Raw genomic sequence first — 17,792 nt, forward strand, 5'->3', positions numbered from 1 at the left:
CTGTGGCTGTCAGTAAAGCAGTTACGCTGCCTTGCGTTTCTCTGCTCTATCCACCCTCTAGTGACTTCCAAAGCAGTGCATAGGTATACATGTCTACGGATTTATTGAACTAAGTCACCTGTAGTCTTCCTTTGTGTTTGATGGTTTGGTAGAACCCAGACTGACCATTAGAACACCCAGCCTTCAGAATTCTGAATGTGTGTTCCATGTACAGCTCTCAACCAAGAAAGATAGCTGTCTTGGATTGGCTCTCTGTGTTGAACACAAAATTATTCCTGGAAATCATTGGGGGCAATTTCATGAAAAGCTTACATCCCACTTTTGAGTTTTGTTTGTTTGTTTGTTTGTTTACTCCAAGAAGCAGAGAAACAAATTATGACACAAATACACAGTTGGCTAGATACAAAAGAGATGGTCTTACTGATTTACAGAATTGAAAAACACAACAACATGCTATAATATGCATACTTTTATCATTATTATTTGGGAACGGGTAAGTTTAAAAAAAGTATTAGCAGAGGATCTTTTTTTTACTTGGATAATTTTAAGAAATCACTGGTTTTGTTAATTGTAACAACATCATGTTCGTGTCAATTAGAAAGTCTTTCTCTGATGGAGAACTGTGGTACTGGGTTTATTAAGGAAATTGACTTGCTTGATATACTCCAGAAAGGGGAAAGTAATTCAAAAGGGAAATAGGTGACTTCAAATTATCAAAAAATCTTGAAATTATGTAAAAATATATAAAGTTTAAAGTATAAAAAGTATATAATACTCTAATTTTTGTCTATGTCTGAAATTTTTCAGAGCAAGCAATCCAAAAAGTAATCAAAAAATAGAAAAATGCTAACATGACATATCAGTTATTCTCTTTATTGAAAAAGCAATACCCATTTTCCCAATCCCTTTTCAGATTCCTCACTGCTTTCTCTTCCAAGCTGTTTTCCAGTCTCTAGCTGGAAGGAATGACACTGCAAACAAGGGTGAAGTTTGGAAAGCGATGTTAAGTGATTTAACTGCCAAAGTCTGTTGTAAGCCAAGAGACATAAAACTTGTGCTCACTCTGCTAGGGTTAGCCAAAAGATGGGCATCATAGTCTGTATTTTAAATGAGTAGATGCCTTAATACTGGCTCTCTTCATTTTCTTTTTTTCCCACTATTGGAATGTCCTCACTGGCAATTGTGCCTTATATATATTTAAAAATGGTTCTGCTGTATTTTATTCTTTGCATAATTGGTGAATAGGAAGCTCTTCTGTACAGATGAATATTGTTTTGGAATAACACATTTTATTTGAGCCTGTAAATTAGTGGTAGACTATTGTGTTTAATTTAGCAAAGTGTTTACACTCTGAGGAGCCAACAGATTTCCCTCTCTAAAGACACTTCCTTCTTTTTTTTCCAAAAGCAAAATAAATGAGAAAACAGTTTAAAAAATAATAGGAAGAAAATAGAGCCTACGTATCTAAGGAAAGAGATGTGTGTCTGTAATGTCTGTAATGTCTGCAAGTAAGCTGAGTGCAATTTACACATTTTCATTAAGAATGAAATAACAGAGATTCCCAAGATGCCCTGGGGTAAAAGAGAAATCAAATTTAAGTGCATATTGAATTTTTTTGTGTTTTGTAAAAATTGTGGTGTGTCTGCCACATTGTTACTTGTTTTTTGTTGGTTTTGCTTTGTTTGTGCCATGAAGCTGTGAAGACACTGTAGCTCCCTGAGAGGAAAACTCTGCACACAGACGTGAAGAGCTGCTCGAGTGAACCTGTGTTTCTTGTATTTGTTCTAGAGAGCTGTAGTTATTTTGAATGATGGCCTAATCTATGTCAGAGGCAGGTGAGCCATTTATCTGGGGCACAGCCCATTTCCACACACACAGTCACTGAGGCTGAATTATCTGCTATCTCAATAGGTCTTACAGATTGAACTTGGGTCTCTGATAAATGGTCATCAAAGTAATGATTCTTTGGGACTATGAAGAAAGGAGCATACTTGAAAAACTACAAAACTGAAATGTGTCCTTTTAAAATAAGTGGATAAAAGGCCATTTATGTCATATACCGTGCAGGAACAACAAAGAAATTATTTAGTTTTCCACATGTTAAGACTTTAAAAATGTCTTGTGTTTATATGTGATATGCTTTGTAAAAACAATTAGAAGAGGGAAAGTATAATTTTGTGTTTTTATATAGAGATTTTAAATTTATTTAAAAATAATTTATTCTTAGCTAAATTGGGTCTATATAACTGGACAGTTTTTAAGGAACGTTTTAATGCTTTGAACAAGTATCTATTCAGAATTTGTTCTTTACTCAGAAAATTTAAACGAGCAGCTTCTATAAATATGATTGCTCTGTCAAACTTGAGGTTGAGAGAATATTTGGCTTTTGAAAATTAGAATGCAGACTTTTTAGACGATCCATCACATTTTGGATAATATTTTATGAGCCTAGGCATATTTTTAATAATTTCAATAATATTAGCTGCTGGTTCCTCGGCTATTTAAAAATATGCCGCACCACTGAGATGAAGACTCTGCTTGTCTCTTAGCGTAAATGTAAGATTAAATCTCTCTTTTCACTCAGGATGTTCTTTATTAGTTTCTATTTTATCAGTGAAACATGAACCTGCAGAGTACAGAAGACCTTCATACGCACACTATTATGCTGATAAGGTGTAGTCCGCATACTGTGTAAGTGCACAGAGAACCTGGGCTCTACATTTGCTGGCTTTATGTCTGTGGGATGTTTGCCAGGGGGAACTGTTGAAATAAATATCAGAAGAGGTCTCTATATCAATCTGTATGTTGAAAACTGTAGAGAATAATTATAAGCTTTGGTTAAATGTAATGTCAGGGAGGGAAGTAATATGAGTTGTTTGAGATTAAATTGAAGTAAAGTCACTTTCTATTATCATGCTCTGAACTTCATACCTTTTCAAAGAAAGATGGTAAAAATTTAGATAAAAACAATATTAGTTCATAATGTCCACCTACACAAAGTAGGAACACTGTAATTCTTACCTACGAAAGTCTTAGAGCTAACTACATAGCTCAGTAATAAAATATTTGTCCAGAATACATGAGGGCTTGGATTCCATTCTCAGTGTGGCCACAAACAAAGGGTGAGGGTCCCAGAAATTGTGAGATTGTAGAATTTAAATGTGTGTGCATGTTAATGGATGGATTGATAGACCAGGGACTTAGTTCTACTCTGCCCACCTTCTTCCGATCACAGTGAAAATCACCAAAGAACACAGTAAGGGGAATTAACAATAGTAACCATAATGAAAACCTGGCTCGCGGTACCTTAATCACAAGACACAATGAACAAGGCTACTATCATGATTGATGTATCTAACCTCCTCTTCCAAAGTGACAAGATGAACACGGCCTCTCAGTAGTAGCATGGCTGTACTGATAAGGCAGAGTGCCTGCACAACTTACAAAAAGCAGAAATGTATTTCTTACAGTTCTAGAAGTTGAAGTGTACAAGACCAAAGTCCAGGCTTTTGAGCATGATGAAGGAGGCTTTGCGCTTCGATAGTGCTATCTGTTGTGGTCTTCTCTGAAGGAAGGAGGAAGACAAGGATGATTCCTGAAATCCTGAGTCTTGTTAAAACCACTCGTTTCAAAACCACAAGATGTAGACTAAGTTCCAGCCCAAGAATTTCAAAGGGCATTCAGATGTTTCAGTTTGCCCTCAGTCCCATTCTATGCCAAAAGTTCCAGGCCTCAACTACTTCTAGGATCAACTCAAAAGACTTGAAGTTCAGAGTCTCAGGTAGGTGTAATCTACCTGTAGGCACTTGGCATAGGTTTTTTCCTTATAAAAGGAGAAATAGGCAAGAAGATAAGGGAACAAACAGATTGCTAGTAAGACCAAAGTCCAAGCCAGACAATATTAAATCTTGAGAGATGAGAATAACTTTTGACTCCACCTACACCTTCTCAACACACCGAGATGAGGTTGAACCCCCAAAACCTCCAGCAACCCCACTCCCCATGATTTGATGGCCTAGACCTGTCCTTTAGCTTACACACTTGAGATGTATTCCTGTGGCTTCCAGACAAGGACTGCACTTTGGGGGCTCTTGGGATAGACCTGCTGGTCTTGCTCCAGTAAGCCTTGCTCTGGGTAGTCTCACTGGGGTGGCCGTGGTCTCATAGCCCTGTAGGTAGAGCTGTAGTGGGGATTCTGCAGCCCCGAGGCCACCTCCAGGGAGAAAACCATTCTTCCACAGCTCTTCCCCTCTTCATGCCTGAAGACTGGCAGCATTGTGGGTTGCCATCTTACACCCTTCATAGAAGTAGCCTGAGTTGCCCCAGGGCCCTCTGGAGCACAGTGCTCTGGGATGTGTGCAGCCCAGTCTGAGCCAGTTATTGGGTACTGCGTTGACCCATTGCAGTGCAGTGTGGCCCATAGATGCCTGCTGCCTCTCTGATGCACCAAGCCCTCTCTTGAAACTGTTCTGTCTCATGGTTTTGCCACTTGGTACCTGTGATGGATGTGGTAATCTGTGAGGACACTCTCCATGGTTTTGCTGAACAGTACCTGGCTTCCCTGTGGACATACTGTGAATCCCTGAACATACTGCTTAGGGATTTCTTCCACCCAGGATTCTACTTCCTTATTCCTAAATTCCACTTCCACAAAGCACTGGAGAGTAACAGTGAGCTAGTATAACCTATTACAGTGTCTGCAATTAATAAGAAACACAGCACAAAATGTTAACATGGATGTGGAGGAACTGTTTGCAGCGTTGCATATAGGAGTGGAAAGGAGTCCAGCCACTCTGAAAAGTGTCCTGGCAGCTTCTCTAAAGTTAACCATTCCACCTAAGCCACCACTCAGCCATTGCTGCTTGTAGGTATATACCAGTCTATGAGAAGACTAGCTAATACATAATAATCATATTAGCTTCATTCTTTCACCATCGTCATCCTTTCATTGCCATTTAGACCTATTCATAATACATTTGTGATTAATTCTATAACTTTATGCATTTATAGGTGTTGTAGTTTTGTTTTCTGATGGTATGATAAGTGCTAAGATCATTGTAACTTAGGGAGCAAAGGCAATTTTAAAGGGCTCAGGTTGGAAAGGCAGAGTTCCTGTGGCGTTTCTGAGGACAGGTCTTGAAGAAACAGTCATGGGTGTGCTTCTGCGCGTGCTGACTTTTAGAGCTTAGAGTTGGTTGATGGTTGGATACAGCTTCTAAAACGGACCACTAGTGATTGGGCAGTGATGAAATCAGTGGAAATCAGAGGAACTGTGGCCATTTTTAGAGACTGTATGTGAGTACACAGACATTTGTCGTAATATTTCTTAATTGGAGAAGACATTTAAAGTATTTATTTTTAATAGTATGAATGAAGTCATAATTTAAATTATATAACATTTTCAGTATAGATTGACCCTTGAATTTTCTTGTATTGTAAAGTTCTTGTCTGATTCTGACCTCAGGGTTATGCTGGTGTTACAGAAGGGGTTGGCAAGTGTTCCTTTTTTCATATCCCTGAATATTATGAATAAACAGAGTTGAAGCTGTTTCCTCTTAGTGTTTGGTAGGATTTACTTGTGGAACTAGTTGAAAATGGCATTTATTCTCCGGGAAGGTGCAAACCACAAGTTAGTTTCTTAAATAGATATAATCATGCTATTCTTGATCAACTTTGGTAGTTCCATTATCTTGAAAAATATAATTTATTATCATAAGTACAGTCACTATGTTGTATAGCAGATCTCTTGTTGATAATGTGTATCTTGATTCCATTGTTACTGGGATATATTTTATATTCTGAATTAATCGTATTTATTGTATCTTGGGTTTGGGCCTAAAATATAATCTATCTTTTGTTTGTTTTTGTTTAAGATTGGAAGCTGGCTGGATTGCTCATTCTGGCCTTGGTTTCCTTGGGTTACACAAACCTCTCACTCCAGACACCCAAGTGCCTGCAATTACACAGGCCCATGCCATGCTGCCTCACAGTGCTGGCGTCATAGCTGGACATTGTACACTGATTAGATGGCGCATTCCGTGTCATCACTTTGCTTGTGAGTTGGTGGTCATGTTTCAAAAAATTGGTGAAAATACAGCTTATGTGAACATGACCACCCACTTCTTTTCATCAATTTTGTACTTACACCCATTTAATTAATTATTGAGAGGTGTTATATTATAGACTTATTTATTTATCCTTTAAGACCACTGAGTTTTGTGTCATCAATTATGTTTTTATTATTTGTTTTGTTTATTAATGCTGTGTATGGATTTAAAGGCTGTGTTGGCCTTAAACAGCTGATGCCCTTGCTCAGGTTTCTGTGTGATGCAGCTGCAGCTGGATACCTCTGTACCCAGCGAAATATGCATGTGTTTTAAAGCACTGCCATTTGGCACTTTAAAATAACTTGCACTCTAAAGCATACTTGGTTTGATTACATGTCCTTTTATAATTGTTCTGTCACATGTGTCATTTCTGGGTAAGTTTCTTTAATTTTTTTCCACCCTATTACTGTTTTTCTGCTTTTGTATAAGAATGGTCATTTTTAATTGAATCCTAGCTGTCTTGAATTTAAGCCAGTTGTGGTTCCTATAAATATTCATGTGCATTTTTCTGGGATACAGTAAGGTTCCTTGAATATAGTTTTATCCCTCTCTATCTTGCTTTTAAGGTTTGTAAGGCAGGACCAGATCACACTTAGCATGGGGTTGATTCTTTAAGTACTGTCTGCAGTAGATCCTTTCTAAGTATTCTACCAATGCACTGTGAATTCTCAGCGGCAGCTCGTTTGCACTGCTTGTGGGATCTCTTGGTATTGCTCACAGTAATTTTAGGAGATGAGTCTAAAGCTTTTGATGGTTTTTATTCTTATATGTATTTTTAAATTTTTATACACATGGGATTGTCAGTTGCTTGGTAACTTCTGCAGTCTCTAAAGCATTGGGACTTTAAGCACTCTCTAGTTTAAGGCTATGTCCAGAAATTTTAACTGCCTTTACTTTGGAGCTCTGAATTCTCTGCAAAGAAACCATCATGCTTTCCTGCTGTGGGCCTTTCCCAATATTTGCAGATAGTACACTACAGCGTTAGTACGTGTCATCCCGTCGCACGTGTGTGTGTGCGTGTGCATGCATGCCATGTGTGTGTGCTTGTGTGAGTGTGCGCATGTGTGTGAGTGTGCACATGTGTGTGCGTGCATGTGTGTGAATCTGTGCATGTGTGTTTCTGAATGTGTGTCTATGTGTGTATGTGCATGCGTGCGTGCGTGTGCACAGGTAAGGGTCAAAGGACAATTTTCAGGAGTCCGTTCTCTCCTTCCACCATATGGTATGCAGGAATTAAATGTAGGTTGTAAGGGTTGGTAGCAAACTCACCCACTGGACCATCTCACTGGCCTTTTTACTTATTTTTCAGGGTACATTGTCTTTTATTGCTTGAGATTGATTATTTTAAAAGCAGTTCCTTCCCTACTTACTGTATTTGTTTTCAGTATTGCTTAGGTCCAAGGATAATGAGTTCAGTCTCTATTAGCCTTGTTCTTATCAAAAGTGGAAAGCCTCTGATTCATGAATTTGATAGTTTTTTTTTATAGTGTTGTGCTATAATTGTTTGTTTCGTTTTTCTGCCTTTTCATGTCTGCTGTGCTTACATCTTAGCTTGTCTTAACCTGAAACAAAGTAGTGTCACCTGGGAAGAGGGAACCTCAGTTGAAGTACTCCTCCATCAAATTGGCCTGTGGCCTGACTACTAATGTAGGAGGGCTCAGCCCTCTGTGCCTGGGCATTAGAGGAAAACTAGCTAAGCAAGCAAGAGGAAGTCAGCCATAAGCAGCATGCCTCCACATCTTTGCTTCAGTTCCTGCCTCTAGGTTCCTGCCTTGTCTTCCCCAAATTATAGAATACAACTTGTAAATTGAAGTACTCTCCCTAACTCCCACATGTCAAGGTGATTTTTGGTCACAGCAATAGAATTTGAACTATGACACTGTGCTTACATTAATCTGCTCTTAGAATTTGTTTTCTTTTTATTAATTAAAACAAATTTAAATTTAAATATATTTTGATCATATTCTCCCTCACACAAGTCCTTCCAGAACCTCTCCCTCTCCCTACTCACCCATCTGTAAGTTCTGTAAGTCACATTATCGTTATTTTGTGAGGCTGGGCTGGACCTCCATCTATCATTCCATATCTTACATATTTCTGGGATGGTTCTAGGTGCTTGTGAAAAACTGACCAAAGTTAGTCTTGTTGTAACTGCAGTAGAGTATAAACAGCAATTTAGTGGTATGTATTGATCTAAATGGATTTGCACAATGACATGAGGTTAACACTTACAATCCTGTCTAACTTGTGTTCAGAAAGTTCTGTGGATGTATATCCTGTAAGAAAACAGTTTTCGGAAGATTGTGTCCAAAGCTGATCATGAACAAAATATCTAGTTTGACATTCCACTGGGGGAAATGAATATAAACCTACACTGTTTGTGTATTATAAGCAACCTCACCTAAACAACTGAGTGGGAAATAGGGCGCCAAAGCTGAAGACCTGAAGGAGAAAACTAAACAAAGGACGCGTTTCCTAGGATGTTAGGCACATGCCGTTCGTTACATTCCATCTTTTGCTTTGCATTGTCTTCATTTCTTCTCAGTATTCAAAATAGCAAAAGGCAATCTCTTGAAAGTAAATAAAAGTTTTCCCCTTTAATTAATTTAGGTGATGTAGGCACCAGGGAAACTTCCAGTGGCTGTATTACGGTACAAGGGATACAAAGAGACTACATCACCTTGCAATAAGCTGACATTGCTGTAGCGTTAAGATGTGTTCAGATATCAAGGGGAGAATTTTGATGGGGAAGAGGCAAAAAGTTTTATTTTGCTCACAGTTTCAAAAGTGTCAACCCACTAAGGTGTGGAGAAGCTACTCCACCATGGTGACAGGAAACAGAGCGGGACAATGACCTTTTCTTCCACTACCATACTCCCAAAATCAAGGGGCTCTTACAAGCCTTTGGCCTTGACATTGAGAGTATCAAGGAAGAATTGACATTGAGAACATAGTGTTCTTGGTTAGTTAAACACTAAACATTATAAAATATTCCAATATGTTTAAAATAGTAAAGTTTTATTAGTAGATTTGAATCTAAATGTGTTAAATAATGAAAATTCATGAGTTTAGAAACTTGATTAATGGGCAAAATTTTTGTAGTTTGAACATAGCAATATATATGTTATTTTCCTGAGTTTTTGAGAAGTAACTGAATATTTCCAGCTCAATGAAAAAATAAAAAATTGACAACACTATTACTAGACTAACTATATGTCCAGGGAGGAACTTAAGTAGTTTTGAAGCTGGGCATAGCAGTGCCTATAGCACTAGTTTTCAGGCAGAGGCAGGAGCATCATCCTTGCTAGGTAGAAAGTTCAAGGATTGCCTGAGCCACCCAGTGAAACCCTGTTTCAAAAAGAACAAGGTCTGGGGATGTGTCTCAGCAGAATACTTGGTGGGAATGTGTTGGACCCCAAGTTTGATCTTAGTACCACAAAAAATAAATGAACAAATGAATTAATAAAGAGAGAGATCACTCCAGGTTAGGTATATACCATATAACAAATTCTATTCTAGCCTTAGTGAGAGTGCCATTCTCAGAGTCAAATAAATAAATAAATTTTTTTGAATAAAAAATAACTTGGATGTTATCATCATAAAAATGCAAAAGTGATTTTTGATATAGAAAGATATGTTGTATTAAGTTATTTTGAGATAAAGTTATTTAAATTGATAGATGACTCTCCCAGTGCCTTTCTGATATTAACAACAGAGATACACATTTCCATTTTGCCTTATTAATAAAATAAGGGGGTTTGATGTGACAATTTCTGTCAGGCAGTATTTGAAAGCTCCTTACTGTGTTCAGGTTATAAAAGCATATTAGGATACCGGGCTGTAGAGCTTTTTAGTGTGATTATTACTATAACTTTTATAAAGTTTCATATTGAAAATCTTTTACACTGAAGGTCCTCTCTGCATCCCCTGTGTTCTGACCAGATGCAAACCCTTCACAATAAGCTTTTCTCTGTGGCTTCATGTTTCTTTTTTAAATCATATCTTCAAATCCCAGCATATCAGTTTAAATTCTAGTTTGTTTCTAAGTCCATTCTGCTCTTTCTCAGCAAATTTTATAGCTGATTGTTTTCCGTGGACTCTTATGGAAAACAAATACAGAACATTTATACTCTTCATGGCCATACACATTAAGATATATAGAAAATAATTTAAAAACTGGATTTTATAATATATCATAGAGAATGTAAATTATTTTTAAGCTGAGGAATGTTGAAAATAAAGTAGAATCAAGTAGAGTCTGAATTATTTACAGGCTAAAGGCTTAAAGGTGCATTGCTCCAGCACAAATATTAAGTTATGAAATGGGAATTTCAGTTTGCCATAAATCCGCCTGCCATCGCTGCTTAAAGTAAAATAGTTTTGCCCATCTGAAGCGACATCAATTTGCCAGTCAGTGCTTCATGTATCAAAGAGCGTTCTGTGAAAATATCAATATCATTGGTTAATATAAATGAAATTAATTTTTAAAGCTGGGCTAAAGGTTGACATCTGAAAAATTGCATTACTTTGCAGAAGAGAAATTTCTGTCTTCTAGTGAAATTTCAGGTCATGAGGGCAAGTAATTTTCACAATCTTCAATGGGAGCCAGTGAAATATGAACTTCATTGTCACCTAGCCCCAAAGCGATAAGATAAAATGAGCTGATACATCATTTGCTGTGGTTTTATCATCTCCCTCAGTAATTGGAAGAGAAAACATAAGAGTGTGTGTGTTTGTGTGCTTCTGTCTCTTCCCTCCCGGCTGCCCCAGCATCCACACCCACGCTAAAGCCATTTTAGCCCAATCAATACAAAGGTCATACAGCATTTTTTAAATATATTTTTAATTTTTCATGCTGACTAAGACTGCCAAGTAGAGCATAAGAGTAATGAATATATTTAATTGAATTTGTCACCCATGAAAATGTTAAGGAAAATGCTATGCTACATCATAATACTAGTAGCAGAGAAAATACTTAGATGAAAGATTAAATAATAACTCATAATTAATTTAAAAGATAATTTTTGTTCATATTCATAACTTTCAGCTCTGTTGCTGTTGTGCTTTGGGGGAGTTTAGGAACATTCTAAGTATTATAGTCCATTATAACAAAATCAGCATTTTAAACTCTCCATTGGAAGCAACTGCATATTCCACTTTCTAGATATATTTATATTTTGCTGTTATATTCTTATATATAAAACACTAAAAGTGTTGGTAAGGAAGGAAATCCTTAACACAGCTTGAATTTCATATTAGAAAAGATGTAGGGTTCTTCTGATATTATTTTATCAAAAACAACAGCAAAATATAAAAGCCATCACTAATACAACTTTTAAATAATTGATTAAATTTCTTTAAATTATTTTCTCATACTGTGGTTCTTAGAAACAATATATATTGACATGCATATTTAGTAGTGAATTCATTGGGAAGTAGTTTTCAGCATGTGTTTTTGTTTTAAAGATATTTGGACATCTTCCCATGCTCAAGTTGGAGACTTATAACTGCAGTTTGTACCATGCTCCGTAATTTGGAGACACAGGGGATATCCATCCTCTGAACTTTCTGTTAGATAGAGTGAGTGCCTTTGTTACTAGATGTTATGATTAGTTTCTGGTTTATACACTAGATTTAAAACATCTCTCTTGTTAGTAAATATGTCCACATGGTTTAAAAATGGTTTGTTGTGGAATTTCAAATGCTATTGTTGTTTTTTATTATGTGATTTTATGCTTCTTACTGCCAAATTTTTCAGAAACCAATGTGGGGTTGTTTAAATGAGTAAAACAACTGAAATTAGGAAGTGTTTAAAAGTAGATATGCTAGACTGGTTTACTCATAGCATGTTTTTTGACTAGCCTTTCTTCAGTCCAGTTTTATAGAGTTCTGCCTCTTGATTTTGTATATGCAGACTTTGGTGGAACTATTTCCTGTTTTTTAAGTAAAATATTTTCCCAACTTCTTCTAGAAGAATGTTAAACTATTTAAATTTTTCTGAGATTGTTTTGTTTATAGCAAAACCTCCCTTCTTTGCCCCTTTACTATGGTGAAACAAACTAGCTAATCTACTTCTTAAAGTGTAAATAGGGTATCCTCTAGTTGGGCTAAAAAAAATTAGGGGTTTATATTTTTATTCCTTTTGGTGAAATGAAATGTTTTACTTTGAAGCTAAGAATAACTGCAGCATGATTAAAAAATTTTCCTATGTAATCATAGTAAACTATGTAAAGTAGAAAAAGATACATGTATCTTTGGAATATATGGATATAAATACATGGAATTATTGGAATATATATATATATATATATATATATATCCTTTCAGAAGCTGCATTTGATTTTAATAGGAAAAATTTAATATGTATTTTTATATTGTGTGTAAATACTGATTATCTATTCTAACGCACTTACTTTAAGATTTAATATGTATATCAGCTTTGTTAAAACAAAGCATTTTTAAAAGTTGGATTCACTAATAATCCCACCAACAATAATAAAACAAAGTGGTAAGAATTCAGAGAGACAGTGCTGTGGGCTTGGGCTTTCAAGCTATTCTAGACTCAGGGTCATAACTGCCGAGCAATGGTAATGATACGGTTGCCATGGCAACTGATTCATTGGAGGGCTAGACCTCTGTCTAGGGTGCTGTCAGTATATGTAGAGTTCCAGTGAACAGAAAGTCCCAAAGAAGGGTCTGCTCCTACCTAATCCAGTTTTAATTGAACTCTAGAGACTTTGAAGTGAAGCCTCAGACCAGGCACACAACTCCTGTTTCAGTAAGAAATGAACCTTGTGCTCAGCTAGGCCTCGGCTGCTTTCCAGTCCTGACATCTCTTCCTAATGAACACTTTCAAGAAATATTATTATCTCAACTTCAGGTAAAATTCTTTAGTTAGGAGAGTCTCCATTTCTATTTTAAGCTACAAGTTGACTATAGCAGTATTCCCACTTGTTATTTTTTAACTAGGCGATTTTTTTATTAAGACTTTAAAATTTGAATCCTTAGACAATCTTACATAACTTGCTGTCTCTTCTGTTTTTATGAATTTGAAAACATTACAAGACTTTATATTTAACTTTGGAAGCACACCTTGATAGTCTTTTGGTATGCTACTGTTTATAACAAGTTTGGACACGTGTAAAACAACACTGGCTTCAGCTTTTGAATTACATATATGGGTAATCTAAACACACATGTGAATGATAAATCTCAAAGATAGTAGTGGGCTCTAAGAAAGAAGAAAGCAGATCAGCAATGTTAAGTGTGGGAATTTCAACACTATCTATACTGCTTTAATTTGTAAATGTACTCAACCATATGACAAAAGAGTAAGATTTTATGATGAGTATGCATGGGGCTTATGTTATCTTCTGTAGTTTTCAATTTTTATCTTTGTTGGAATAAAACACATTTTAAAAGAGAATGGCACTGTGGTTTAGGTAGATCTTTTGAATAACCACACTGTTTAACTCAATAGAATATAAAGGTTTTTTTATTAATCATAGAACTAAGTATATTTAAAATGTTACGAACAGCATTTTAGCATACTTGTTTCTGGTAATGGATGGAGAATCTAGACTGCAACAAAGCTTTGGCTATGTAACCATGTCTGTGCAGTGTTGACATCATTGCTGTGAACAGTACGTTATACCAGAAATGTCTACGCTTAAGAAACATGGAATTTTCACAGCAGTGTACAATACTTCTAGCATGTCACAGCACTTAAGGGACTTTGTAGTTTATTTATATTCCCTCCTTTAAATGTTACTCTAGGACAAGAAATGTATTTAATTAGTTTCCAATGAGTCAAGTTCTAGTTTGATCCTAACCCCCTTTTCTTTAGAGACAGAGCCTTGTCTTGTAAGCCAGAGAAGACTGAAATCCACAATCCACACACTTCAGCCTTCTGGGTACTGGGATTACAGGTGTACAACAAGCTCCTAAATGGGCAGTGCTCTTGAAGAGGAGGGCAATGTGAAATTTAAGGAGATCTGTGGACTTTGGAATTTGAAAACGTGGAGTAGGCTAGACTCTGCCACTAACTTGTGAGGAGACCTAGTTCTAATATTTAACAATTCTTTAGCATGCCACAATTTACTTATAAACAGAATTACTGCATATATTGTTAGAAATTTATAAGATATATTACATAATATATTCTTAACACTTGATAAATCTAGGATGGCAAACTCATAGGCATAGAAACTAGGCAGACAATAGGCAATGATTGAATATTGACTTGAAATTAGGAAATATAGCTATTTACTTTTCCTAATATGTCAGAAAACTACATGTTTATCTTAGGAGCCGTTTTCTCAATACTTCCCACCACTCAAATTCTCTTAAGATATTATTTATGTGCCCCTCCAAATAAAGAAGTAAGGACGAAAAAAAGAAAGGAAGGAAGGAGAAAGACAGGAAGGAAGGAAGGAAGGAAGGAAGGAAGCAAGCATTGGAGCCACTTGTGGAGTTTAGGCTGCCATACTTCACTCAGTCATTTCAAAATGATATTTTGTGTCATTTTTAAGGGTGATTTTAAGGGTGTATTTGCAGGTTTTCTGAACTAAAACTTAGATTTTGTCCTTTAAGCAGGAGAGGTGAGAATCAAGCCATTCCTATTATAACTTCAGATGGTAGAAACTATTATAAATAAACCTTGGTAAGTCTGGAGGGCTTGGTTTTGCTTAAGGACCTGAAGTGAAAAAATCTCGGGTTGTCTGGAAAGATGGCAGGAACAGAATTTTAGATGTGAGAGTGGGTTCACCTTGTTGTTTGTAAGAACATTCCAGGCAGAAAAGAAAACAAGGAGTTAAAAAGAAACAAGGCAAACCAAACCCAACGCAACCCAACCCAAGCAAAAACCCAACCCAGGTCTGTCTCCTTTCTGCCCATTTCCGTCTCTTGATTCTAGTTGCTCTGCTATTTGTTGTAGAAACAAGTAGAACATTTGTTGCCAGGTTCAAAATTGAAAGATGAGTACTTGTCTGGTTCTTTGAAGTTTTTATATAGTACTTTTCAAAATTATATATTCTAACTTCTCCTGTACCTGAAATAGAGTGCTTATTATAGAAAAGAAAAAAATAACTGTTTTTTTTAATGTTTAAGAAATTGTATTTTGCATTGAAGAATATAATAGTTCAGGTCTGGAAAATGGCAGTGAGCAAGGATGAAGTGTTTGGTAAATCACCATTTTCCGTTTTTTCTTCTGTGTACATTTTATCTTAGCCTCTGTCACACAGTACCGTAATTGCTGGTTTGCTCATGTATATTCTTTAGTGGGAGTTGCTTTACTGATATGTACCTTAACTTTTAACTTTTGATCTCAATTTTTTTCATCAGTTCTTGATAGGAATGCCATTTGATTTTTTTTTTTTTTTGTAGAAATGTTGAATCTGACTTTCAGACTCTCATAATTAAGCTTTTTAAATGATTAAATAAAAAAAGCCTTGAATAACAAGGCAACAAAGTGGCTTAGAACCAAAGGCAGAATTGCCTTGTATTCTCAAAGCATTTTAAGGAACTGTGTCTGTCACATGGGATGACAAGAGTTGTGACAAGTCACTCTGACAGCTACCCACTCCATGGAGAGATTACACTGAGCTTATTTGCAGTATTATGTTTAGCTTTGGCTTACAAAATGATACTTAACCTCTTATACAGTTAATCTTTGTGTTTTCTGACTTTTTTTTTCCTTACCAATGACCTCAGAATTTTTGAGAGCAGTGAAAGCAGGCAAAAGGCACCACTCGACTAATTATAGTCACATATGTCGAATCTTCTGTTATAAGTGGCCCAAAGCATTTATGTCATTCTTTTGAAATTTTTCTGAATTTTAGTTTCTCTAATAAGATTTTAAATTATCAGTAAATAATTATAAGGAGAGATTTAATGATTTCACTCCACTTTTTCCCAGATCACAATGCATTTTTCCTTTCTCTCCAAACTGTATCATTATCTATTAAATTATTTCTTGTAATTGTTTTTCTTAATAGAGCCTTTTCTGTTTTAATTGAAAGGAAGCGATACTAACAGAATGGAATACTGTGACTTAATTGAGGTTATCTTTTTTCTCACCAGATCTTGGCATATACAGAAGGTCTGCATGGAAAATGGCTGTTCACAGAGATAAGATCAATCTTTTCTCGTCGTTATCTTTTGCAAAATACAGCCCTGGAGATCTTTATGGCAAACAGAGGTAATATGTTACAGAAGTACATTGTTAAAAGCTAACTTACCCCAATTTGGGATGTCATTTTTGAGCACACCATATTGTTTCTATTTAGATTGGATCTTTAGTTTACCCTCTGCCCTGTTGACCTCATCTCTTACATCTCACCCATCATCGTGTGATTTTTATTCCCTCCCCCAGACTCATTTTTAGGATAATTTGTAGTTCTTTTGTTTTCCTGACTATTTCACAAATTGTTGCAATGCTCTGTAAGTATGAATCAACAACGATTTAACTATTGGATCAGTTGTGGAGTTTCCATATCCTTAGCACTGCCTAGTTACTTCTAATAAGTGGTTAGTTATATTTGGGGACAATGAAACATAAGCACATGATTCATATATTTATTTTATTTTTATCTAATTTATTGCTATTGATTTAAAAAGTCAGAAAATGGTACTAAGTTGTCTATTCTTAAAAGTCAAACTAAAGCTTTATTGTGGATTTAAAATGGAACTTGATGAGCTTCATCAAGACTAGAAAGTGAGATCAGTTGAACTTGAAGGAAAATTTATTTTGTTTGAGTAGAATCAAACAAGGAAAAATATGTAAGACTTGATGCCTTTGTTACATTTCTCACTTATATATGTAGGCTAATGGCTTCTCATTTGTTTTTTTCTATGATCCTTAAGATTTAAATCGACACATAAGAGTATATAGTATATGCATATATTTCCCCCTCTATGGGTTTACAGAGAATACAAGCACATAAGCTGCTTCACAATCTGCAGGCTTTGTACTAATGCAAGCATTATTGTTCTGCGTGAATAACTGAGAGGTTAACTTACACTTTATTTCAGTCTGGGTTCTTGCCCAAGAGTAGTGGTAACCCTCCAGCATTTGTCACTGGCCCGTTCTCATTCACTGCCTTCCTTGGGGTTCTGTAGGCAGCCTTGGTTTGTGTGTTTCCTGTCGTCTCTTGTCTCAGCCTGGGTCTAGTCGTAATGTACGGTGGTTTATTCTTTCCTCCCTCCTTTATATTTAACATAATAGTGGGTATATAAGGAAGCCTTAGTCCAACACTGACATGCACATGGCATTACAAAATCTTTTGTATGTGCTTAGTGAGCAAAATGTTACTTAAGACTTGTTAATAAATCCATTGTTTAAAAGCTACAGCAGCATAGTTAATTTTTATAATAAATTGACAATTTTTTCTGACCAAGAAGAAGACTACCTTCTAGATGAGTTTATAGTATACATGTGATTCTGATACCTGTTAATATATAATATTTTGAGACTAAATACATTAATATATTATAATTTTTCATTATTTTATGACTCTATTATAAAGATAAGTGTTTTATATTACTTTTAAAATTAACATATCACATATATTTTATTGCTGTATTCTTGATACTCTTATCCATATGTAATTACTAAACAGAAATTATTAGAAAACATTTTAAGTTTGCTTAAAAGTCTTAGAGAAAAAGTTTTATTTCAATACACAA

General features: G+C 35.8%; 1 protein-coding gene across 1 annotated transcript in view; it reads left to right on the top strand.

Moving 5' to 3' along the window:
- Lrba (LPS responsive beige-like anchor protein) overlaps positions 1–17,792 on the top strand; it is a 540,702-nt gene that overhangs the window by 348,504 nt on the left and 174,406 nt on the right. Inside the window, exon 41 of the mRNA XM_051157393.1 lies at positions 16,188–16,305. Within this exon, the coding sequence (XP_051013350.1) occupies positions 16,188–16,305 (118 nt within the window). The remainder of the gene's footprint in view (positions 1–16,187; positions 16,306–17,792) is intronic.

This window comes from Acomys russatus, chromosome 15 (genome assembly GCF_903995435.1).
Source record: "Acomys russatus chromosome 15, mAcoRus1.1, whole genome shotgun sequence".
NCBI lineage: Eukaryota > Metazoa > Chordata > Mammalia > Rodentia > Muridae > Acomys > Acomys russatus.